This window comes from Nycticebus coucang, chromosome 14 (genome assembly GCF_027406575.1).
Source record: "Nycticebus coucang isolate mNycCou1 chromosome 14, mNycCou1.pri, whole genome shotgun sequence".
Classification (NCBI taxonomy): domain Eukaryota; kingdom Metazoa; phylum Chordata; class Mammalia; order Primates; family Lorisidae; genus Nycticebus; species Nycticebus coucang.
In genome coordinates, this window is record NC_069793.1 from 48,147,609 (window position 1) to 48,174,288 (window position 26,680).

At 37.2% G+C, this 26,680-nt stretch overlaps 1 protein-coding gene across 14 annotated transcripts in view; it reads left to right on the forward strand.

Moving 5' to 3' along the window:
- The window catches only part of SOX6 (SRY-box transcription factor 6), a 667,807-nt gene that overhangs the window by 437,640 nt on the left and 203,487 nt on the right, over nt 1–26,680 (forward strand). For all 14 annotated transcript variants that reach the window (XM_053562397.1, XM_053562398.1, XM_053562400.1 and 11 more), the window contains 2 exons: nt 22,353–22,525; nt 25,642–25,710. In XM_053562397.1, coding sequence (XP_053418372.1) covers nt 22,353–22,525; nt 25,642–25,710 — 242 coding nt within the window. The remainder of the gene's footprint in view (nt 1–22,352; nt 22,526–25,641; nt 25,711–26,680) is intronic.

Here is a 26,680-nt window from a genome sequence, read left to right on the forward strand (position 1 = left end):
AATTCCAGCTCTGTGACCCTGAGGGCGGAGCTTGCCGGGGCAGATCGCTCACAATGTCTACCTGTGACCCAGAGCCAAACACTATTAGCTCCATCTGGCTCAGCGGCTCAGACTGGGGCCCTAGAGAAAGGCCAAAGTTCTCCGCACTCCTGCTCAGGCTCTCCCCAAGGCAGTTCAGCTGAGTGCCAAGTCCAAAGACACCAAAACAGTTCACAGGTAAGGCCTTTCTGGTTTGCAGTCTCGCTGCTACTGAACTTACAGTTGCGGGCGGGTTTAGACGGATTGAACACACACGACCACTTGCCGGTTTTCTACTGTTTTAGTCCTCCTCTTGGGGTCCAGAAGTGTCTTGCTGACTCCCTGTATCCTCTCAGGGGTGATGATAGGCAGATCCCACCAGCCAGAGATGCCTGGATTCCTATCTCCCCAGACTCTCGGTGCCCAGATGCAAGGAAGCTGTTACTCGGCTGCCATCTTGCTCCACCTCCGCCACTAATTTTTTCAATCATTTTTGGTTGTTTTTTTGATGGCTTGTTTCTTGAAGAACTTAGATTATCATTCTTTATATAGCCCTTCCTCTTACTTAGAGGAAATTGGGAGCTGGGGAATCCCTTTAGTGCTCAGGTTTTCAAATACATGGGCCAACAAGATTCAAGGATTCTTGTGGCTCATAACGTTTCTGTTGTTAAATTTGATCAGTGATGGATACTGAAGTCTCTCAGAGTCATATGTAATTGTTTTCCTTACAAAACATTGATTTGTTACTTCTGAAAGAATATCACTTGAACTATGATTAACCTTCCTAAACCAGCACGTATGAAAACTCACATATTAGTTCTAAAATGAAATTCTTAGTGTCATTAGACAAGTTGTGTTTCAATATTTTCCTATTGATTACTCCTGTCATTTGATTGACATTTAATTGTTAGATTACATTTTAGATTGGGAAACTGAAAATATGCTAAACTATGTAAAGAATCAATGTTGTTTCTTAAGTGGATTGAGGAAATTTGTTACCAAAATCAACTAATTACAACAATGGATTATTTCACTTTTTTTTTTTTAAGAGGTGACATATTATAAGTGAAAGGAATTCTGAATTGGGAATTAGGTCTTCTAGGTTCTGGTTTTAACTCCCCTGCTAGCTAATTAACTATGTGACATCAGGCGTGTCACTTTCCCCTCTGGCTTTCAGCTTTCTTATTTGTAAGACTTGAGGCTTGAATGATTCCTTTAATTTTTTACAATATTGATTTTTTAAGTCTATGATTGTTTGAGTAAGTACTCTAAAAAAGACATTTCCAGTTATTTTTAATAGATATGATAGATTTTTTAAAAATCACCTCTAGATGCAGAATTGTGGTAGAACCAGTAATGGAAAATACAGCAGGGAATTGAATAAGCTGGGATGATTGGGAAAATAGTTTTTTTCTTTTTCACTTTCTTTCTTTCTTTTTTTTTATTGTTAAATCATAGCTGTTACATTAGTGCAATCAAGGGGTACAATGTTCTGGTTTCATATACAATCTGAAACTTTCCCATCAAACTGTTCAACGCAGCCTTCATGTCATTTTTCTAGTTATTGTGTGTAGACATTTGTATTCTGCCTTTAGTTAGTTTCGCCTGTACCCATTCCAAGATGCACCATAGGTGTGGTCCCACCCATCACCTTCCCTCCATCTTAACCTCCCCCCTCCCTTCCCCTTCCTTGGCCCCTTTCCCATAGTCTTGTGCCATAGTTGGGCTATAGCCTTAATGTGAAAGCCACAGTTTAGCTTCATACTAGCTTCAATGTACTAGCTGAGTACATTGGATACTTTTTTTTCCATTCCTGAGATACTTTGCTAAGAAGAATATGTTCCAGCTCCATCCAAGTAAACATGAAAGAGGTAAAGTCTCCATCTTTCTTTAAGGCTGCATAATATTCCTTGGTATACATGTACCACAATTTGCTAGTCCATTCGTGGGTCGATGGGCACTTGGGCTTCTTCCATGACTTAGCAATTATGACTTGGGCTGCAATAAACATTCTGGTACAGATATCTTTGTTATATTGTAACTTTTGGTCTTCTGGGTATAAATCTAGTAAAGGAATTATAGGATCGAATGGCAGGTCTATTTTTAGGTCTCTAAGTGTTCTCCAAACATCCTTCCAGAAGGGACATATTAGTGTGCATTCCCACCAGCAGTGTAGAAGTGTGCCCTTTTCTTCACATCCACGCCAACATCTCTGGTTTTGGGATTTTGTTATGTGTGCTGCTCTTAGCGGGGTTAGGTGATATCTCAAAGTAGTTTTGATTTGCATTTCTCTGATAATTAAAGATGATGAGCTTTTTTCATGTGTTTGTAGATTGTGCATCTGTCTTCTTTAGAGAAGTTTCTCTTCAAGTCCTTTGCCCACCCTGAGATGGGATCACGTGTTCTTTTCTTGCTAATATGTTTCAGTTCACTGTGGATTCTGGTTATTAGACCTTTATCGGAGGTATAACCTGCAAATATTTTCTCCCATTCTGAGGGCTGTCAGCTTGCTTTACTTACTATGTTCTTGGCTGTGCAGAAGCTTTTTAGTTTGATCAGGTCCCAGTAGTGTATTTTTGACACTGCTTCAATTGCCTGGGGAGTCCTCATAAAATATTCACCCAGGCTGATTCCTTCAAGAGTTTTCCCTGCACTTTCTTCAAGTATTTTTATAGTTTCATGTCTTAAGTTTAAATCTTTTATCCAGTGAGAGTCTATCTTAGTTAATGGTGAAAGGTGTGGGTCCAGTTTCAATCTTCTATAGGTTGCCAGCCAGTTCACCCAGCACCATTTATTAAATAGGGAATCTTTTCCCCACTGGATATTTTTAATTGGCTTGTCAAAGATCAAATAATGGTAAGTAGGTGGATTCATCTCTTGGTTCTCTATTCTGTTCTAGACATCTATTTCTTTTTTTGTGCCAATACCATGCTGTTTTAATCATTATCGATTTATAGTAGTCTCAGGTCTGGTAGCGTGAATCCTCCTGCTTTGTTTTTATTTCTGAGTAATGTTTTGGCTATTCGAGTTTTTTTCTGATTCCATATTATTTTTTCAAGATCTTTAAAATATGACAATGGAGCTTTGATAGGAATTGCATTAAAATTATATATTGCTTTGGGTAGTATAGACATTTTAACAATGTTGGTTCTTCCCAGCCATAAGCATGGTATGTTTTTCCATTTGTTAACAACTTCAGCTATTTCTTTTCTTAAAGTTTCATAGTTCTCTTTGTAGAGATCTTTCACGTCCTTTGTTAGGTATACTCCCAAATATTTCATCTTCTTTGGCATTACTGTGAAAGGAATAGAGTCCTTGACTGTTTTTTCGGCATGGTTATTGTTGGTATATAAAAAGGCTACAGATTTATGGGTGTTGATTTTGTAGCCTGAGACATTGCTGTATTCATTGATCACTTCTAAAAGTTTTGTAGTAAGAATCCCTAGTGTTTTCCAGATATACAGTCATATCATCTGTGAAGAGTGAAAGTTTGATCTCTTCTGACCTTATGTGGATAGGATACCCTTGATCGCCTTTTCTTCCCTAATTGCAATGGCTAAAACTTCCATTACAATGTTAAAGAGCACATTACAATGTTAAAGAGCAATGGAGACAATGGGCAACCTTGCCTGGTTCCTGATCTAAGTGGAAATGATTTCAGTTTAACTCCATTCAATATAATATTGGCTGTGGGTTTGCTGTAGATGGCCTCTATTAGTTTAAGAAATGTCTCTTCTATACCAATTTTCTTAAGTGCTCTGATCATGAAGTGATGCTGGATGTTATCAAAAGCTTTTTCTGCATCAATTGAAAGAATCATATGGTCCTTATTTTTTAGTTTGTTTATGTGCTGAATTACATTTATAGATTTATATATATTGAACCAGCCTTGAGAGCCTGGGATAAATCCCACTTGGTCGTGGTGTATAATTTTTTTGACGTGTTGTTGAATTCTGTTTGTTAGGATCTTATTTTAGCATCAATATTCATTAGTGATATTGGTCTATAATTTTCTTTTCTTGTTGGGTCATTCCCTGGTTTGGGGATCAAGGTGATGTTTGCTTTATGGAATATGTTGGGTAATATTCCTTCTTTTTCTATATTGTGGAAGAGGTTTAGTAACATAGGTACTAGTTCTTCTTTAAAGGTTTGGTAGAATTCTGACGTAAAGCCATCTGGTCCTGGGCCTTCCTTTTTAGGGAGATTTTGTATAGTTGATGCTATTTCAGAACTTGATACAGGCCTGTTCAACATTTCCACTTCATTCTGGCTAAGTCATGGTAGGTGGCGTACTTCCAGGTATTGGTTGATTTTTTTAAGATTTTCATATTTCTGAGAGTAGAGCTTCTTGTAGTATTTGTTAAGGATTTTTTGAATTTCTGAAGGGTCTGTTATTATTTCATCGCTGCCATTTCTGATTGATGAAATTAGAGATTTTACTCTTTGTTTCCTGGTTAGGTTGGCCAAAGGTTTATCTATTTTATTGATCTTTTCAAAAAACCAGCTTTTGGATTTATTGATCTGTTGTATAATTATTTTGTTTTCAATTTCATTTAATTCTGCTCTGATTTTGGTTATTTCTTTTCTTCTGCTGCATTTGCAGTTGGAGTGTTCTTCCTTCTCCAGTTACTTGAGATTTCCCATTAAGTTATTAACTTGCTCTCTTTCTGTTTTCTTGAGGAAGGCTTGCAGTGCTATAAATTTCCCTCCTAGGACTGCCTTTGCAGTATCCCAGAGGTTCTGATAGTTCATGTCTTCATTGTTGTTTTGTTCCAAAAATTTGGTGATTTCCTTCTTAATCTCGTCTATAACCCATCTATCCTTCAGCATAAGGTTGTTTAGCTTCCATGTTTTTGTATGGGTATGCAGGTTCCTGTTGTTATTGAGTTCAACTTTTATTCCATGATGGTCTGAGAAGATGCAAGGAATAATTTCTATTTTTTTAAATTTGCTGAGGTTAGATTTGTGGCCTAGGATGTGGCCAATTTTGGAGTATGATCCATGGGCTGATGAGAAAAATGTGTATTCAGTTTTGTTGGGATGAAATGTTCTGTAGATGTCTGTTAAGTCCAGATGTTGAATGGTTGAGTTTAAATCTAATATTTCTTTGCTTAGCTTCTTTTTGGAGGATCTGTGCAGCACTGCTAATGGGGTGTTAAAATCTCCAACTACTATGGAACTAGAGGAAATCAAGTTGCTCATGTGTGTTAGAATTTCTCTTATAAATTGAGGTGTGTTCTGGTTGGGTGCATAAATATTAATAATTGAAATCTCATCATATTGAGTATTACCTTTAACAAATATGAAGTGTCCATCCTTATCCTTCCTTATTTTGGTTGATTTAAAGCCTATTGCATCTGTGAATAGGATTTCAGCGCCTGCTTTTTTCTGCTTTCCATTTGCCTGGAGTGTAGATGACCATCCCTTCACCTTAAGTCTATGTTTGTCTTTTAATGTAAGATGCGATTCTTGTATGCAGCAGAATCTGGCCTGAGTTTTTGTATCCGGTCAGCCAACCTGTGCCTCTTTAGAGGACAATTTAAACCATTCACATTAATTGAGAATATTGATAAGCCTTTTGAGAGTCCGGTGGACATTTTTAATCCTTTTGCGACTGTGGAAGTTGGAATTTGATCAAAATTTTCTGGGTGGGTTTACTTTTGTGTTGGATGATTACGCTGGTCTTTATGGAGGATAGGTCTGAGAATATCCTGGAGAGCTGGTTTAGTTATGGCAAATTTCTTCAACATGTGAATGTCATTGAAGTATGTAATTTCTCCATCATAAATGAAATTCAGTTTAGCTGGGTACAGGATCCTGGGTTGAAAGTTATTTTGTTTTAGGAGATTAAAAGTTGATGACCATCCTCTTCTATCTTGAAAGGTTTCAGCAGAGAGATCTGCAGTTATTCTAATATTCTTCCCTTTGTAGGTTATGGTTTTCTTTCATTGGCTGCTTTCTGAATTTTGTCCTTCTTATTAACTTTAGTGAAATTGATTATGATCTGTCTGGGGGATGTTTTATTGGGGTTGAGTCATGCTGGAGTTCTGAAACTGTCTGCTATCTGAATTTCAGAATCTCTTGGCATGTCTGGAAAGTTCTTCTTCATAATCTCATGGAGAAGAGACTATGTGCCTTGTGAAGCCACTTTGTCGCTTTTGGGAATCCCTATAAGACAAATATTGGTTTTCTTTTAATTATCCCAGAGCTCTCTGAGAGAGTGATCTGTTTTTGCCCTCCATTTCTCTTCCTCTTTGAGAGTTTGGGAGCGTTCGAAAGCTTTGTCTTCAATGTCAGAAATCCTTTCTTCTGCTTTCTCCATTCTGTTACTGAGGGATTCTACTGTGTTTCTTAGATCTTTGAGAGCTGTAACTTCTTGTCTCAATGTGTCAAAATCTTTGGTCATTTGGTCTTTGAATTTGTTGAATTCTTGAGATATCTTTTGGAATTCTGATTCAATCTTATTTGCTATCCAGATTCTGAATTCGATTTCTGATATCTCAGCTATTTGTTTGTGCTCGGGATCTTGTGCTGTGTCTGCCCCATTGATCCTTGGGGGAGTTGATCTACTCTGATTATTCATATTGCCAGAGTTTTTTTATTGATTTCACCTCATGATTGCTTTTCGCTTTTGACTCTGGCCATCCTCAGAGTTGGGGAGGTGTCTCTCCAAGATTAGACCCCAGCGGGATCACTCTATTGTTGCTGGATCTTTTTAGGGAGTGACCCTGTGTAGTTTCTCCGGGGCTGCCTCAGCCAGGGAGTTTTGGTTGTGGAAGCAGCTTTGGAGTGTGACACACCCAGATCCAGCAACAGGGCGGGACATGGTGCGCACAGTTCTGGGAGTGCCTGGCACCCAGTGAATTTGGCACAGAGAGCCCAAGGCTCCAGCGGTCTCTGACCAGGAGAAGGGCTCTGCGCAGAGGCAGGGAGGGCTCCAGAGGGCACGCAGCTACCAGATTCCCTGGTCAGACGAGCGGTGTGGAGGCAGGGAGCGTACAGGAGGGAGGATGCAGGGTTGCGTGGCTCTCGCAGTTCCTGGTCAGGGCATATAGAGGCCCGGCAGGTGCGGGTCACTTGTTGGGGGTCACGGCGCAGCTCTTATTGAGGTCTGGGCAGCGCCAAGCCCAGGAGTTTGAGTTTGCTATGAGCTGTGACACCACGGCACTCTACCCAGGGCAACAGCCCAAGGCTCCAGTGTGCCAAAACCGGTCTCACTGTGCCCCTGAGGGTTAAGGCTGTAAGGCAGCTCAGTCCTCACCTTTAGGCTGCTCAGTCACTAGGTTACTAGCTCCTGCCTGATCCTTGCTCTGCGCCCTTGAGGGTGGAGTTTGCCGGGGCAGTTCTCTCACAATGGCTCCCTGCAGCCCACAGTCAAACACTTTTAGCTCCGTCCGGCTCAGCGGCTCAGTCTGGGGCCCTAGACAATGCCCAAAGTTCTCTGCACTCCTGCTCAAGCTCTCCCCAAGGCAGTTTAACTGAGTGCCAAGTCCAAAAACACCCAAACAGTTCATAGGTAAGGCCTTTCTGGTTTGCAGTCTCACTGCTGCTGTACTTATGGCTGCCGGTGGGATTAGGTCGATCGAACACAAGCAACCACTTGCCAGTTTTCCACTGTTTTTGTCCTCCTTTTTGGGTCCAGAAGTCCCTTGCTGACTCCTTATATCCTCAAAGGGATGATTAGAGGCAGATCCCACCAGCCAGAGATACCTGGAGTCTTATCTCCCCAGACTCACCGTGTCCAGTTGCAGGGAAGCTGTTACTCGGCCACCATCTTGCTCCACCTCCCCTTTTTTACTTTCATAATATTTCTTTTTTCCTCTAAAAAAGCTCATTTATGAAATGACGTTTGTAACAACTGTTTAAATTCAAACTGGAAAATACATTTGGCGCTATATTCATATACATGTATCAGAAATCCTATACACACACCCAGCCACATCCTCTCCCTTTTTTCAGGTCTCCATTTCTCCAGTGTATGGGGTTGATCTGGAACTTTAGATTGGGAAAAATAAGCACACTGTTGCTTTAGTGCTAATGAGAACTATGAAATTTCAAGATAAGAAAACATTCTCAGATATCAACCTTGGGAAGTTGGATGTTTTGAAGTGGAAATGGAAGGTTTGAAGTTAGGGTGTAAATTTTGGCAATGTGATTTTTAGGTAAATCATATACCCTCTGTGTCTGTTTCAATGTTTATAAGTTGGCGATGATGATAATAGTTTCTTACAAAGTGTAATTTTTTTAACCAACAGATAAAATTTTATGTCTTTATTTTATATAATATGTGTTGAAGTGTGTGTGTGTGTGTATAGTAGATTGACTTAATCTAGTTAATTAGCATGTTAGTTACCATTTTTTGGTATCTGTTGTACAACATGGTAACTATAGTTAATAACAAGGTAGCTTTGTGGCTTGAGAAACAATGTGTTTGAAAGCACTTTTGAGTTTATTATTATGTTTATTTTATGTTTATTATTATGCCATTTGTTTTTGGGTACAGATGATCTAAAATAATGTCTACGTACTATATATAAGCTAAATTTTTACTAATACATTTAGACATAAACTTTTAGGGTAAGATCACTTTTAGACAGAATTTTATCACTTCTGTTTACTCTATTGAGTCATATCCATCTACTTATATAATATATAATTTATATATATTTATTTATTATGAGTTTCTACATATTTTAAATAATGATGAATTGACCTTACTTTGTCAACAGAATCGTGTAATCTGTATTTCAGGCTTGTCAATTATATAAATTCATGTCATGGAATTCTTATAACATTTATTTATCAAGTATAGGGTCATTTACTTAATACTACTTAGTCAGAAACTGACATTAAGTGAGAATAAATTTCAACTAGGGTATTCTTAAGTCCTGGTTTACATGAGATTGTCCTGGTTTTTTTATGCTCTTGCTTTTGATGTAATAATTGATAGTACCCTCTTTTCTTTTCTTTCTTTTTGTGACAGAGTCTTACTATGTCACCCTCAGTAGAGTGCTGTGGCATCACAGCTCACAGCAACCTCAAACTCTTGGACTTAAGCGATTCTCTTGCCCCAGCCTCCCAAGTAGCTTGGATTACAAGTGCCCGCCATAACACCTGGCTATTTTTTGTTGCAGTTGTCATAACTGCATAGCATAACAAAATACATTTTTCACTGGCACAAGAAATTGGGTACTATTACAATTATAGCACATTAGGTAATAAAACAGAAAGGAACGTATCAACATTTTAGAAAGAGATTAAGAGCTATTCCATAGGTATGGCAGTATCATGGAAAGAATGTATTGTTTTTATAAGTCAGTGAACACTTGAAACATTTTAAACTTTGTTTTATACTTGTAGGTGTAAACAAAGCACCCATTTGACTTAATTAAAAATTGTTTTTGGCTTCTGAAATGGGACTGCTTATAGCTTGTAAAAACTGATTCAATACACCCGTTACTTAGAATATAGAAAGTGAATCAACTAGATAAAATCTTCTTGGGTGGTAGGGGTATAGAAAATACAGTGAGAAAACTGGAGGTGTAGATTAAAAAATATTGGGAAACACTGATCTGTTCCAATTGATAGTGACACACAGAGGGTCATTCTTCCAACTTTTATAATTCAACCAGAGCATGGATTTTGTCATGTACAGTATAACTTCCGAAAACATAATCCTAAAACAGCATTAGCGGCATTTAAAAGGTGAATTATTTCATCAATCAACTGTAACTCCTTTGGCACTTATTTCTCTGGACAACTAAGAATTAAAACTTGTTCTCTGATTACAATGTCTTGACAAGTAATTTAGTTTTATTGGAAGAAGGTGATGTTAGAAAGGGTTAAGGGCGTAAGGGCGGTGCCTGTGGCTCAGTGAGTAGGGTGCCAGCCTCTTATGCCGAGGGTGGCGGTTTCAAACCCAGCCCTGGCCAAACTGCAACAAAAAAATAGCCGGGCATTGTGGTGGATGCCTGTAGTCCCAGCTGTTTGGGAGGCTGAGGCAAGAGAATCATGTAAGCCCAAGAGTTAGAGGTTGCTGTGAGCCGTGTGACGTCATGGCACTATAACCGACGGTGGTACAGTGAGACTCTGTCTCTACAAAAAAAAAAAAAAGAAAGAAAGGGTTAGTACAATAATGTAAATTCCTTTGAAATGTTTCTGGTATGATTTCTTAATACATATAATTTATATCTGCAGTTCTCAACCTGAGTCACAACCTCTTTGGGGGTCAAACGACCCTTTCACAGGGGTCGCCTAAATACATCCTGCATATCAGATATTTACATTATGATTCATAACAGCAGCAAAATTACAGTTATGAAAGTAGCAATGAAAATAATTTTATGGTTGGGGGTCACTACAACATGAGGAACTGTATGTATTAAAGGGCTGCGGCATAATGAAGGTTGAGAACCACTGATTTATATAGTCTTCTAGTTGGTTCTATCTTTTAAATTATAGTTCATGTTCTTAGAACAGTTATTTGAAATTTTTCACACATTCAAAATTGAATTTCTAGATGTAACACTTTCTGACTAAGACTTTTCCAATCTGTTGGTGTAAACTCACTTCCTTTAGTTATTAGCCTTCATTTACTTTTCACAAGATCTTAAATAATATTAAATTGATATAAATTGGCTTGCATTTTATATCACTGCATCCATCAACACAGTATTAAAATTTACAAAGATGCAGAAAAAAATCTTGAAGACTGTATGAAGTCCTTGTCTTAAATTAGTTGTCATCTTATTTTCTTTTTCTTTTTTCTGTTAACATTTCTGGCTTACTAGAAAGAGGCTGGGCTTATGGATCAGACCAATTGCCTTGGAATCATGGCTCTATTGATTGCAAGCTGTATGGGTTGGGACATATTTTTAACCTTCCTCATCCTCATTTCCAAGTTTGTTGAAATAATAATAAAAATGCTAAGTTCTAACATCTAGTGCATAGGAAGTATGTGGACCGTAATATGTGCTTAAAAATGTTTATTGAATCTGACTATACATTTCCTTAGTTGTTTACATTATTTAATTTATCTATATATCTATATTCTCATTGAATTTTATTTTTTTAGTACTTGTACAACAATAGGGATGGCCAGTGAGTTCAGTTAATTATAATGCAGTGGTTACCAATTGGATGCAATTCAGATACGCAATTCAAATACTCCTAGAATTCAGAGTAATTGCCATGACTGCCTATATCCAACGATTCTGAGAGCTACTGACTTGCAGTTGGTTATTAGTTCATTTCAATTTTATTGAGCACAAAATAAGTGCAGAGCACTGTGGTTACATCTGTGCTTTGTTGTAGAGATGTGTGTGACATAGACTCTGCCCTTAAAGAACTAACAGTCATGGAGGAAGTATGTATTGTGGCCTCTCATTTGCTCTGCCTCTCTACCAATTTTCTTAATAGAGTTATGAGTAGTACTAGCATAGATTCTTATCCAATTCACAACCAAGGCTTTAGTCTCGAATAGGGAGCCAGGGGAGTCCAGCAGGGAAGTATGTGCTTAAGATTTGCATTTGCAGAACCAGCTGCCTTTGCAGTTCTTCTAGGACTACTAATGCTGCTATGATATTTTACAAGCAAGTATCTTTTTAAGTATCACCCTTAAATTCAGCTATTGCAATGATCTCATTGTCTTTTCAGACATTTTTCTCTTTAAAAGACGATGTTCACCAGTGCTGAGGTTATTTTTCAGTACTATCCCTATGAGGTTCAAATATTAGTATATTTTTCCCTTCTTTCCTCTGGATTATATATCCAGCTCTGACTTCAAGTTAAAAATTTTAATTAGAAATCCTTACTTTATTGATCATATAAAACCATGAGCATTTTAAGGTTACATTAGAAAGTAGTTGTTATAAACTACTTTTTAAATTCCATTTGTAACATAATTATTATCTAAAGTGATCCTGACACCTTTAAAACCTTGAATCAAGCTTTTCTATCCATTTGTAGAGAATGTCCTCGTATGAAAATAGGGCATCCAATTTGTGACTAAATTATTGTTTATATGTTGAATAAACATGTTGGCTTTTAATTTTTATAAGGCTTATAAATCTATTTTGATATTCTACTCATTTTCTATCTCAGAATATTCAAAATAATCCTAGTATGAGATTCTTTGTCATTTTTGCACCTATATTTTATTGTCTTTCCTCCCTTCTTTGACATTCCATTCTTATTTGTGCCCTGAATATTGTGAATTCTATTTAGGCAACATTAGATAACCTTCAAAGAAGATTTCTGAACATAATAAAATGATAAGACATATATGGCAACACCTACTCAGAGATTATTATTAAAGTAAAAATTGTGAATAGTAAGAACAGGTTGTTTATCCTGCTATATTCAACTATAAAAGAACAATCAAAGAAACAGCAATTTTAGAATCAATATGAAATTTGCATTTTTATTTTCCCTCTAATGACTCATAACCTGAGTTTGTGATGGGTGGGATCTGTGCTTCAGGCCTGTTACCTGATCATAGACTCCACACAGTCATTCAGGAAACCGTAAACTGAAAATGCAAACAGTCTCCCTTAGTTGTTGGTTGGTTTCATTTTAATTTAAATTTTTTTAGTATGCCTTCTCATCAAAGTCTTGAGTACTTGTAACATCCACACCCGTTGGAATGTCATGACAGCTACAAACAACACAGAAGAGAGGGTAACTGGACTGGGCTGTTTATTATATGGGTTCAGACCAAACGATTGGGGGCAGGTTCACACGCCAGACCTGGAACGGAGAATTCATAGAGGAGACAAAATGAGGCATGAAATCAGTCTGTTGAGGAAAGCCAAAATCCCAGAATCTAGAGTCTAGGTCTACTTACAAGGTCCAATGTAATGAAAAATAGGAATCAACGTAGAGGGTCTCAGCCCCTGGAGTTTAGAATTTGGAAGGACAAAGTGAGAGACAGAAAGAGTCTGAGAGTGAAAGAATAAATTAGTAATGAAAAGAAGGCTACAACAGTGGTGGATGTTTTGTGACTTGGACTGAAAGGTCAGCAGGACATTATATTAGTCCTTGGGCTATTTTAAAGATACTTCTCAAGGTAAATGTTTTTATTTTAATAAGGATTTCAGAAATCATATTTTGACAAAACAAAACAACCTTAAAAACAGATCATTCAAGAATTTCAGCTACTTTGCTTGCTGGGTGAAGTAATTTTGAGAAATCCAAGTCTCCTTCTATCCTGATGGATAAGGGGTTAGAATCTACGGTTAGAATCTCTGATTCTGATTCTGAATCTTAGAGAAATGATTTAATAGCTTAAGGGGCAAGTTACTTAAACTTCTCATGCCTCACTTTCCTCATCTTAAAATGGGGATAACAACAGTCCTTCATAGGACTGTTGTAAGGAAGAAATAATATATATAAAGCTTAAAAACTTCCCTAGCACAAAGCGATTACTACGTACATTTAAGATATTATTCTTATTGTATGAAGAAGTATATTGGTATAGGGCAGAGAGTCTCTTGATTTACACTATAATTGTAAATAAAGCCTGGAAATGGGCACAATGTGTGTTTTTACAGGTAGAATTCCTGGGTGGTTATTGTTCTGTTAGGATCTGCAACATGAATAGATCTTGGATCTGGGAAGCTTCTCAAACCTTGTGAGGCTCGCTTCCTAGATTTCTTCATGTAAACTTCCTCTTGGCTAACGCCTGACCTTAGCTACACCAGGGCAACAGCACACTTGACTCCTGCAGATATTTGAGTGTTTCTCAGACTTTCATGAGTGTTGTAAATATTGTCTCTGGAATGTTTGCAAATGCCAGAAAATGCCACAGTGCCAGGGTCTGCAAAATCGTTATATTTGGGCTTGGAACCAGGAGGCCATATGTTATTGTGGAAGAGAAGGGCTGGGGAATAAGTGTACAGACAATCTTGTCTGCCAGGCTGGCTGTTAATTTCCTGAGTAACTGCAGGCATGTCACTTAATGTCAAGATCTGTTTTCACATCTACAAGATGTCAAAGTTCATCTAACTGACCTCTGTGGTTTTCTGATTGTCTAGCTGAGCTTTTTAACTTCTTATTTTGTAAACAAACTTTACTGAGAAATTGTATATTTATTTCTTTTAGTTGTATATTTTTCAGTCTTACATGGTATTAGACTTCTTGCTTCCTAAGAGCATTGATCCTAAATTTTAGAAATTCTCTGTCTATAATCTAAGTCTGAGGCAAGAGAAGATACCGTTTCCTTAAGCCCTAGACTTCCTTGGATTAAGAATCAGAAGACAAATTTAAATCCAACCAAATGCTCTGTGACTTTGTCAAATTACTTTACCTCTCAATAGCTTCGTTTTTCCTCTGTGAAATCAAAATAACAATGCAACTTTAGGGATGAGGATTAAATGTGATAACACATGAGCATTTTTTAAAGACAATGCCTTATTAATAAGGTCTGTTTTTCTTTCTCTTTTCCTTCCTAACTCTACTAGAGTTTCTAAAGAGTCAATCCTGCAATGCTCAGTGGTGATATTGAGACAAATAATTTTACTGGTTTTTTTTTCCCTCTGTAAAGAACTAAAGAATTTAATGTTTCAGAAAAGCCAGAAATTACTCTTTCTATGTGTGATTTACGGAGATGTAGCTATTGACTGATGCTCATCCAGAGAGAACAGCAATGTAAAGACAGTCTTGTCTCATACCGAGGGAGAAATGTTTCAGGTTCCCTTCATTTCCGGGTCCAAAAACCATGGGCTAATAAAGCATAATAGGCTGAAAGCCCAGCTGTGAGTTTGCGAGCCTAGATGGCAGAATTCCATGGATTGTTCTTGCTCTATTAGGATCTGCAACATGAATAGACCTCAGTTGATCCAGGAATAGACTTCCTTTTGCAGCCAGGAAGAGGGGAAGTTGAAGGAGAGTTGAGTGTGCCTGGTATAGACTAAAGAGTTTGATCTTAATTTAGGGATACCTGGATATCCTTGCCTTATTTGTTCACTGTAGATTTTAATGGCATTTTAAATGAGAATAGTTTACATTTTAAGAAGGAAATTCTCATACGTTCAGTGAAAAGAAAAATCCAACAGTTTGTATCTCAACTCATGAGGCGCACTTCCTATGCAGTGGTCCCTAAGTGATTCCTAAGAGCACAATTGCTGCATTTATTAAACTTTTTATTTACTGAGGAGTAGATAGTAGCATATGGGAGCAATGACAATAGCTGACTGATGAGAAAACAAAGAAATTCCAGTATTCCGCTGTTTGAAGAAAGTCATTTAGAATTTAGTCATATTGGTTCAGCTGTTGTAACCAAAGACTGATAAGATAATAGAGGTCTTTGTGGTGGTTTTGTACTGAAATCCTTTATCTTTATGATGCACTGGGGCCCGTTAGAGTGGAAAGCTTTTAAAACTGCTATTGGATTCAGAACTCAAATTAGCTGCTGGTACACTGGGACAGGGGTTCCTTTCTCAAGCCATCACCACAAAGTCACTTTTATCAGTGGACCTTCTTATAGATTGTTAGTTTCTTCATCTTACCCTGTTTGTTTTTTGTTGACTTTGCTGCCCTATTTTGTGACATTTAAAAGAAGGCTATATCAAAAAGGGCCAATACTAAGTGATGGACTGATCTTGTGAAGTGGGGACATCACAGTTCGTCTGATGTATGAGGAGGCTGCCGTGTAAGATGCAGCAGTTTAACCAGGTTATCTGTGAGCAGGAAAAGATCAAATGCAGCGTTCTTCTATGACTAACATTGTATTTTGGCTTTTTTCTCTAACAATAGCCATTAAAAAATTAGAACTGACCAGGGAATTGATTCTTAAGAGCTTTTCTTTTCAACTTAATTTAAAATCTTTCTGGATTATTGGCTGAGTTCCTTGATTGATGTTGCTTTGGAATTACTGTTAAGTGCTTTAATCTGTCTAGGATTGATGTGGAAAAGTATATCTCTTTTAGAACTCCACTCCAGTGTCACTGTCACCCCTCCCCATAACTCCAAACACAGAAACTTTTGGTTAACCAGGCTTCTTCTAATTTCATTGTTAAGTTTTATTAAGTTTATTAAAGTAATATGTGCAGGGATGCAATAAAAGTGAATGGATAGGTTTAGGTCTTATTTTAAATTCTCTACAATACATTTCCAGATAATTCCAGTTGATGATTATTAGTTTTATTAGGCTTGGTAAACTTGTTTTATTTTATTATTATTATTTTTTCTTTCCCCAGAAACAGGATCTTAACTTAGTTGCCCAGGCTGGAATGGAGTGGCCTGATAATAGCTCACTGAAAATTTCAACTACAGCCACATGCCACCATACCTGGATAATTATTTTTATTTTTATTTTTGGTAGAGATGGGGTCTTGAACTCCTAACCACAAATGATCCTCCTGCCTCCACCCCCAAGATAGCTGGGATTACAGGCATGAACCACCACACCCAGCCAAGCATTGGATTTTAACAGCATTGCCTTACATTTTATTTGCAGTGAAAAGCATGCAGAGGAAATCCACAAGGGTGCCTGTGGCTCAACAGGGTAGGGCGCTGGCCCCATATGCTGGAGGTGGTGGGTTCAAACCCAGCCCCAGCCAAAAAAAAAAAAAAAAAAAAAAAACAGAGGAAATCCACAAAACTTACTTAGCTTTCTCTGCACTCACTCTCTCTTCCTCTCCCTAACTCTCTCTCTCTTTCCACTGCTATGCTTGTTTCTGGGTTTTCTCATTAGAAAAATTTAGTTGTCATCACCTAGCAGTTGATCTACTTTTCAGAGGACAGTTACTAAGAGAGTAACTAGTTTAACATTTTTATATTGTAAAAGTTCTAGGTAGGGTAGTAACATAAAAGAGGTGAGGCAAATCTTTATATAGTAAAGTGCTCTGCAAGGTGCCTTCCTTGTCCAGACCTGGAATCTTCAGTGGTTTCCAACGCCCAGTCTGATTTCTAACACCTGTGATTTTAATTTTATATATACAGATGTCCACAAAGTTTGTGAGCAATTTACTATGATAAACTATTTTATATTGCACACAAATTTTATGTCCACCTGGTTTTTCTAATGTGCAAAATTAACAGGAAGATTGTGGTGCTAACTTTTGTAAGTGGTATTTAAATTAAAATTTTAAAATAAAATGTAAACTTGATTTTTTATTTTAATTTTCCATTCTACATCGAGAAGAGAATTATTTAGCTTATTCTACCCAAATTCTTCTCTATTTTGACTCTTCTCTGTGGCTTTGGGCCTGGGGACAGGTAGTTATAGTTTGTAAAGTTAAAGAAATGGCATATTTTAGTTAATTTTTTTCAAGTTCTTCGGATTGTGATCAAAAAAGGCTAAAGGGCTGATTTTGAAACTGTTATAATGAAAAATGATATTTGAAAACTTTTGATGAGGGAAATTGCCATCATATTTATGTTTTGAAAAGTGTTTCCTTATTTACACACTATTGACTTCCTATTGAGACTCAAAATTTTAAGTACAACTGGTAAAGAATTCAATGCATCAAATTCAGTAAATCTGAAGTCACTGGAATAAAGGCCCCTAAGAAAAAAACATGTGTCAATTTTAAAGGTCTTTCCTAACTGAAGACCATTTTGTGATAGAGCCAAAGGTTAATAAAATCAGTAGTGAATGTAGCAATTTTACAGATAAGCTATTCACAACAAGTGTAGTTACTTGAATAAAAAGCTAATTCAGTTCTAAAATGCCACATGCAGTAGCAGTGAATAGCTGCTTTTAGGTGCTTTCTGGAGGAGGATAAAATACAGAATCACGGCACTCTTCTCCTCCAGCGTCCCTGGCTGCCTGTAAATTGCTGTGAATGGGGCTGTGGGCTGACAGGCTCTATTAAGACAAACTGCCTTTCTCATCGGAGAGATAAAATAAATCAGGTGTTTAGTCAAATTAAAATACTTCAGCTGGAGCAGGCCCTGGGGAGCACTGATCCACCTGACTAATCTGAGAGAAACTCAAGACAGATGTGGTTTGGGGATAAAGATGACCCCATGGAACAACAACCACCCCCCAAAAGAAAAAAAAGAAAAGCGAGAAAAAAGAGAAAGAAAGAAGAAGGATCAAAAATACTCCTGCTGCACTGTCTCTGGAATTGGAGACTAGTTTATAGTGGAGAGTGTTGGGCACATACTGTGTGTAATATTGGATAAAAGCAGGCACGTTGACTTGTAGAGAAGCTGTGTACAGAAGCTTTTTTGCTCGTTTCCTTTTTGCAGTTTATGAAACTACCTCTGTTTTTGTGTGGGAGGCAGAAGAGACTATTTTCCAGCAGTGCTTTTAGAGAATCATTTTAAGAGAGTTTGAAGAATGTGAAACAGATGATGTTAGGCAGCTACTGATGACCTCTGCTGGCTTGGGCAGATCCTCAGAATCTGAAGTACTTTTTTCCCAAGTTGATTTACCAAACTTCAAAACATGATTTAGTATAAGATTTCCTACATAGTGTTAACTCCTAAGAGCAGTCTATAGTCTTGTGGCATCCTTAACATAACCTGACTATATTTAGGTTGCCTTTTATATCCCATAGATTGTCTATTCTTTTAGCAACTTTGGTACTTGGAGTTCCTTTGTCATGGCAAAGCTTAATGTTTAATTAAATTAGTGTTTTTAAAGATGAAATAACTTGTGTTTGTAGGTTATGTTTGTCAATGTAATTCAGACTTGATTTTTTTTCTTGCAGCAGCAGCAATGCTTGCTGTTAATTACAACAAAATTCCAGCCTCGTAGGTTTTAAATGCCTGAATTAAATCATTATACGTGAACTAATACAGTGATACAGAACAGAAAAATGACCCCACTTACACACACACGTACACACATTAACCTACACATTTAGAAAGTGTAAGCTATCACATAGTGTAAATTGATTTCGCCTTAATTTAACCCCCAAGGGCTACACGTTGATTCCTGATTTGGGGGCAGGGAGTTTAAATTGGTTGCTCTATGTTTCACTGGGCTCTCATTTGTTAAGCCACTCACATCTGTTCAGAATATATACATTCAAAAATATGAGCATGCTCAAGTCCGTAAGACTTGAGTTGGCCTAGTATTTGCATATAACCTACTCACATCCCCTGTATACTTTAAACCATCTCTAGCTTTCTTATAATACGTAATACAATGTGTTATGTAAACATTATGTTAGACTATATTGTTTTATTTATATTACTTTTATTTTTATTTTTAAAAATATTTTCAATCCATAGATGTCATTGAATCGGCAGATATGGAACCTCAAGTGAGGGAGGGCCAGTTGTATGTGTTCAGCTTTAAGGAACACAGCCCTACGTGAGTGCCTCAGCCCTCAATTTGAAAGTATTACTTTTGTCTGTTCTTTTTAAACATGTTTCTTTTAATTACAAAGAAGAAGTCATTTAGCTGTTGCTGGATGTTCATCATTAAGCAACTTTAATATCATGATGATTTGTAAAAAAGTCAGTTTCTTGTTGTTATTTTGTGAATTCTGATACGGATACACATTAGCACTGAAAGTACCAATACACTTACAGATCAGTCAGCTTCACCTTAAACAGAAGGGGCTAAGAAGTCATTTTTGTATTATCCTCAGCCTCTCTGTTGCATGTGCAGAGGAGAAAGGGAAATAAATTGAAGATTATTGAGAAGTCTTTATCTAACATGGGAGAAGAAAGAAGAAAAAACTTTCAGTCTTTGTTGGGGAATCTAAATACCATTGGTCTTTACCCAAAAATTTTCTGTGAAAGCTCTTATTTATTAACAAAGAATTATAGTATAATAACTGTCCCAGTGTCCAAAAAATTGTTAATTCACCACATAGGAATAGGTATAGTAAGAAAAATATGTGTAGATTAGAGAATTGCACAAAAGACATGAATTAAATCTGCACATATTCCATCTATCCCATAACTTTCCAATATATTCCCCACATTAAAGAAAGAATGGCAACATCATACCTTGTTTAAAATAACTTAGTTATTTTGAATTATTCTTAGAATAAAGGTGAAGGTCATTAAGTATGGTCTGTAAGGGGCTGAATTATGTGGCCTTTTTCTATCTCTCTAGCCTCATCCGTATGTGCTCCGCAAGATTAAGGAACAGATAGTGACAGCCTTATTTGAGTGCTTAAATCCTCCCCTTTATTTTCCTTTCTCAAATTTATCCAACTTCTTTCAACTCCTGGAACACACCAAACTGAAACCCCTCCCTCCACCACAACACACACACACACACACACACACACAGCCTTTGCCTGTATTTTTTTCTCCTGAAAAGCTCCTTGGCCACCAGCCACCCTCTAATAACCCTTCCTTCAGTTGTAGTTCTTTTGCCATTGCAAAATTTCATGTTTTCTGGAATGCTCCTCATCAAACTACTCTCTAATTCTTTGCCTAATTAATGCATTCATCTTCAACTAATTTGTTACTTTTTCAGGTGCCTTTCCTGAACTTGGGCCCACAAAGTTGGTTAAACCTCCCCCTCATATATTAGTCTTGTTTGTAATTCTATTTAGTTGTAGTTTACATTTATATGTGTGATTACTTGATTGAGGTGTCTCCTCCAACTTTGGATAACAAACTCTGCCAAGAGTTGTTGCTATGTCTGCTTTTATTTGCCCTGGTGTCCTTAGTTCTTGATGTAGTGCTTGACACATAGTTGCCATTCAGAAAATGTGTATTGAATTAAAAATAAATAAGTAAACTTCACTTTCCTTGCTCTGTGTCTTCTCAGTCTCATATATATTAACATATACATTAGTTGAGCTTTGTGTGGTTTTCAAGAGATTTCATAATTGGAGCCTTCTTTTGTGTCGTAATGTTTCTAGATCAAAAAGTTCTTCCTTTTTCCAAGCTGAATTTCACATTGCCAAAATAAAAACCCTTTTTCTTTTAATTAATTCCAAGAGCTTGAAAGAATAGTTGGTCACTACTGGTCTTGATACAGTGTTTGTTTCCTTAACGATGGGATATATTACTTTCTAACGTCTTTCTTTTTGTTTTTATTTTTATTTTATGCCATCTTACCTCAGTGAGACTGAGGGATCTGAAGGATACTGACAGTTCTCCTTTTTTTCTTTAAGGGCTCAAGTTGACATTAAGAATCCCAGGGTAGTCCTCAATGCGGTGGCTTCTCTGCTAACATCAGTCTTCCTTTGTGAGAATCATGCCTTAGCACCTGCTAGCCTGCATCCTCTCATGTTTCCCTTTCTCCTTGGTGGTCACTTAAAAAAAAAATAAGGTCACTCATAATTAAAATATTTTTAGTTTCTCAGATTGTTCTGGTGCTTTCTTAGCAGGAAGGAGGGTGTTTCGTAAGGAGGCTGGAAGTTTCCCCTTGCATAAACACAAAAACTGGCTATCGTTGTCCCCTTTGACAGCCTGTGGCATCTTTCTGAAAAGCTTTCAAATCACAGATCATTTCTTCATAATGAAATCTGTGTGGTTCAAATACAGTGGGTTGAAATTCTTACCTAATGCTGCAGTAAAATGCTCTAATTTAGATTCACAAAGGATTCTGTACCCTTTACTTACGAGAGCTGTGCAATTTGCCCATAAAAAGACTATTCAGCACCATTAGTGCATACCGTAAGTGTTCAGCGACATCATATTCATTAAACAGTGTATCCTTACGCATGACCTTTTTGACCTCAAATGTGTTTCTTTCCCTTTGAAGAATGGCAAATGACAAAGGGGCGAAGGGGCCCCCAAGCAACAATGTTGCCTTTAAGGATGAACTTGGGAATTTGAGCTTCATCCTTTCACAGGGGGGAAAAAATCACCAACCTTTCTCACCTGAGGCAGTTTTTTATTCTCTCTGTAGAACTTGTTCTGTGGTCAAGAGATTGACCTCTGACTTCTGAACTTTAGCAACAGATCCTTGCACAATAGAAAAATTTTGTAAAGACGATGACTAAAACATTTCTTAAATAACATTTATTAAGCACCTGCTTTATCTTAGAGACATAGTCTCTGAGGATAGAGGTGGTTATAGAGTATTATTAGTGTAATCATAGTTTCTGTTCTTTAGTACTGAGTATCACAGGTTTCCTAGCTTGATCAGATAGATTGGGTGGGGGGGGGGCAAAGTATGTCAAAAAGTAGAGAATGGGGTAGATGGCTTGGTTTTTAGACTAAGATGGAAGAGTGAATGACAGTTTTACTGGTGACAATCCATTTTCTTGGCAGAGACAATGACTAACCCGGACATTTATTCTATTGCTGTAACTACTCTGTGGTGTTCTTGACTCACAACGACCTTCAGTCATTCTCTCAAATATTTAAGTGTCTTAGGGTGGTCCCTTTCTAAATTCTGCCCTTCGGTCTCTGATTCATTCAGATATTCCTCAAGCTTGTGAGGTCTCTTCTTGCTTCCATTTTAGGTACACCTGAGAGCCTGGCAGAAAAAGAACGGCAGCTCTCCACTATGATTACCCAGCTGATCAGCTTACGGGAGCAGCTCCTGGCAGCGCACGATGAACAGAAAAAACTGGCAGCCTCACAAATTGAGAAACAACGCCAGCAAATGGACCTTGCTCGCCAACAGCAAGAACAGGTGAGCCCTGCAAAGGAGCTGCCGAACTGGAGATGTGGCATGTGCCAAGCTCAGCAAGTAATCACATTGATTGGCTTATTTGTTATAAGCTTTCCTCCAAAATAAAAATAAAAAAATTCAAAAAGATGATGAGAGAAAGGAAAAAAAGAAGGGAGGAAAGGAGGAAGGAAGGGAAAAAGGAGGGAAGGGAGGAAGGGAGGGAGGAAGGAAAGAAAGGGAAGGGAGAAAGCGAAGGATGGGGAGGAGAAAAGAAAGTTTCTGGAAATGCAGAGTCTTTGGGACACTTAAGGGGACATGTGGAAGACAAATGCCTCATAGCAACTGGGCATAACTGAAAAGATACATTGTTTGAGATGGTTTGGATTTAATTAATTATTCAGAGATACTTACTCACACAGGCATCCTAGGTAATCCCAAAGTAGCATAATTATGAGTAAGTGACTTCTCTGAGTCTTACTCATCCAGAAAGGGGGTTCTGTTCTAAAAAAACTTCTCGCATCTTTCAGCTCACAGGTCCAACAGTTTTCTCTGGCTTTTAAGCTAGGGTGACTACACATCTAGCTTTTTCTAGATATCCTTGATTAATGTCTGCTTTTTCTAGTGTAAGAATACCCTACTTCCTTTTCTTGCAAAAGTTGTCTTGGTTTGGAATATAGATTAGGCAATCAATATTTACACTATAGGTAAATCAAGGAAACAAATTAGCACATGTTTCCTAAAAGAATTTGACCTGATTGACTTAGAAGTGAGAATGAAGAAAAAATAATATTAAAGTATATTATTTAAAATAAATCACTTTCCCAAATGTTTTTCTTGTCTCCTAAGTGTACATTAACTTAGCAACAGTGATCCTGTAGAGTAGTCCCTGATGCTTTTGATCAGACAGACCCAAATTAATGTGCAGTTTTTAGGAATCTGACATTATTACTAGAATTATCTTTTCAGTTAAATGTATTTTATAGGGGTATATAGAGCAATATATGCTCTGTTGATTTTAATGAGTTGTGACGTCTGATATTTTATATGCTTGAATATTTGCCCACATGTAGGAATATGGACTCAGCCCCTAATGGAAAATAACATAAAGGAACACTGTAAAAAATCAGAAGTTAGAATGTCATTTAGCCATCCAGAGATGACACAGTAATTAACTATTGACACTTGTGAATAAGCTAGCACAAATTAATCTTGACACATTTGCAGACGAGTGATATCTTACAGTGAACACTTTGTAATTATATTTCAAAATGAAAATTAAATGACACTTAAAACTAGGTTGTCATGCTCAATGAAGCGAGCATGTAGCTCAACCGATTGGCAAATAAAATTCAGAATTTGAGCCACATGGTGCTTATGTGCCATACTTCACTGTGTCAAACCCACATGTCTAGAGTGGATGATAGTAATTGCACTGTGGTGTTTTGGATGCATTTCTATGCAGCACTTTATCATTTAGGAGGGACCATCAATATTAGATGCCTAGTGGTGTTTCACTGGTTTGCTAAGAGGAAATAAATATTCAGAGGATCCAGCATCTATACCTAGAGCTGCAGAGTGAGTTTTATACTTCTGATTTAAATGTTGACAAGCAGAGTAGGCCAGTCCAATCTGATTATATACTGTTTCCATTTTGTCTGTAAAGCTTTGAGAAGGAGTAGTCCCATTTCTTGAACTCTTGTATTTTTATCATGCCTTCCAGTATGAACCAGTCATCCCCAGAAATCATTAAGCAACATTTGGGAGCTGACTGCTACGTTGTCATCTTATGCTAAAGGAAATGTCTTTGGGGCATTTCTCTCTGCACCAGGCAGGAACACTGAAAAGGCTCAGGAAGTACATAGATGGGGATTGATCCATACTCATTTTCCCTTCCAACATAGCTCATTCTAGAATACTGTCTTTCTAATACGAAGAAAAGACTAACTCTTGCTAATAAGGCACAAATAAACCAAATCCTTCTAAGTGCTCTCTGGCCACTTTTCTTTCTGGTTTCCTAGCTTGGCAGTGAGTGCATTCTCAATAAGAAGCATCTCCCTGGACTTCCAGCTGTAGCAGCTCAGCTTTTGAGGCAATAAGCACCCTGATGCCTGACTTATGCTTCATAAAAAACACCATTATCCTAAGGAAGTTGTTTGACCTCCTGAGGGGCAGATTTATTCATCAATAGGATTTATGTTAAATGGTTAATATTTTCTTATACAGATTAGATAATGTGGGTAGATGTTGCACTTGATTGTTGGATAAAGAATGGACTATAAAACTTGCATGAGGATCATGTACTGTAAAATAAACACATTACGTGCCTATAGTCCCAGCTACTCAGGAGACTGAGGCAAGAGAATTGCTTGAGCCCAGGAGTTTGAGGTTGCTGTGAGCTATGATGCCAGGGCACTCTACCAAGGGCAACAAAGTGAGAGTGTCTCAAAAAAAAAAAAAAATTCTAGAGATCTAATGTACAACAGTGTGTATATAGTTAGTACTATAAAATAGTTAAAATAGCAATAAATAAATAAATAAAACATATTACCCTCAAAAGGATAAATGGATAAACATTAAATTACAGCTTTGTTTTAAAAATGCTTTGTACATCACCTACAACATCAACAAAAACTAGAGGTTTTTGACTTTTGCTGTTGTTTTTGACACTCTTTTTTGACAATATTTGTAAATGTTTCAGTTCTGAAAATCTTTGCATCAAAAATGGTTTCACCCAAGTAGATCATATTAGACGTTAATGGCTTTTCACCATCTTGCGTACAGACTTTGCTTTTTACATCCACATTAAACACTTTAGATTAGAACAATATAGCCAGACTTTCCCTGTCTTTTAAGGATTAGATTTCCAAATCTCATCATTTCTAGCTAAACAGTGCAGATATAAGTGAATTCCTCACAAATGTAATAGAAGTAGTTTTCACTTCACAAAGTAGAGAGATGGCACCCGTTTAAAACTTTTTTCTTGCCTTCAACTTTCTGATTCTTCCATTCTCACTTTTTAAGAACTCTTTCATATAGAGGTGGAGTAAAACATTCTTGTAATACCAGGAGAGATACCTGAGGTAATGGCAAAGGTGTAAGCATTTCATTTTAACTTAATGAAACTTTATTTCTGATAGATTGCAAGACAACAGCAGCAACTTCTGCAACAGCAGCACAAAATTAATCTCCTGCAGCAACAGATCCAGGTCAGTGTATTTTATTACTCTCATCTGATCACATTTAGATACTTTCCTCCTTGAAAATGGAGTTTAAAATGCTGCAAATGCACCCCTGTCTTATAAACAGCACCAGTAGGGCTGTTATTCAAGGATGTTGAACACAATTGTGTAAGTGGATGTAAGAAATATGGACTAGGTGTTGTTCTGAGTGTTCTTCTCTGATGTGATACTTAAGCAGTATAAACCTTATCTTTTTTTCCTTCTGCCATTTACCTAACACAACCTTTGGAACTTAATAGGGTACAAGATAGCATAAGATGCCATTTTTTATTGCCACAAACCACTTTCTGCTTTGTATTTTACCATGGACTTACCATGGAAAGAAGCTTTCTTTTATTTACTTGTTAAGACTGATTGGGCCAACTAGATAAGAATTTGAAAAAAGGCTGTTAATAATTAGTTTTTTCCTTAACAAATATTAACTACATTTCTCTTAGAAGCAGAGGGCAATATAAAGATTAACAAGTCTGTCCTCATGGAGCTTACTATCTAGAAAGCAAGAAAACTTGTTCTTGAATAATTATGACAAAGTCACTTTCTGTCATGGCAGTATCAGAATACATAGACCATAATTACAATGGTCTGGGAAGGAAAGATAAAATATCTAATTTCTGTCATTCATTACTTGATAGTTAATTCAATACAGCTATTTTAGACAGGTAAGGGAAATGGTCTACATTTATGAGTAGGAACACAGGTATGTGCCTTCTGCAAAGCCCTAGGATAAGGAGCTGGTTGTCTGGTGATTAATCCTCAGTAGTACTAATCCCAGCTAACCTTACCCAAGTGCAGACCATTTGTCTTGGTCACTATAGATATTTTCTAACAAGGATCTCTTGATTCCCTAGATCTGTGATTTAAACTAGTTGGGGCAGCATATTATGTGTTGTTATTATTGCTTTTCTTGAGGTTAATATCATGCCATCCTATATATTTT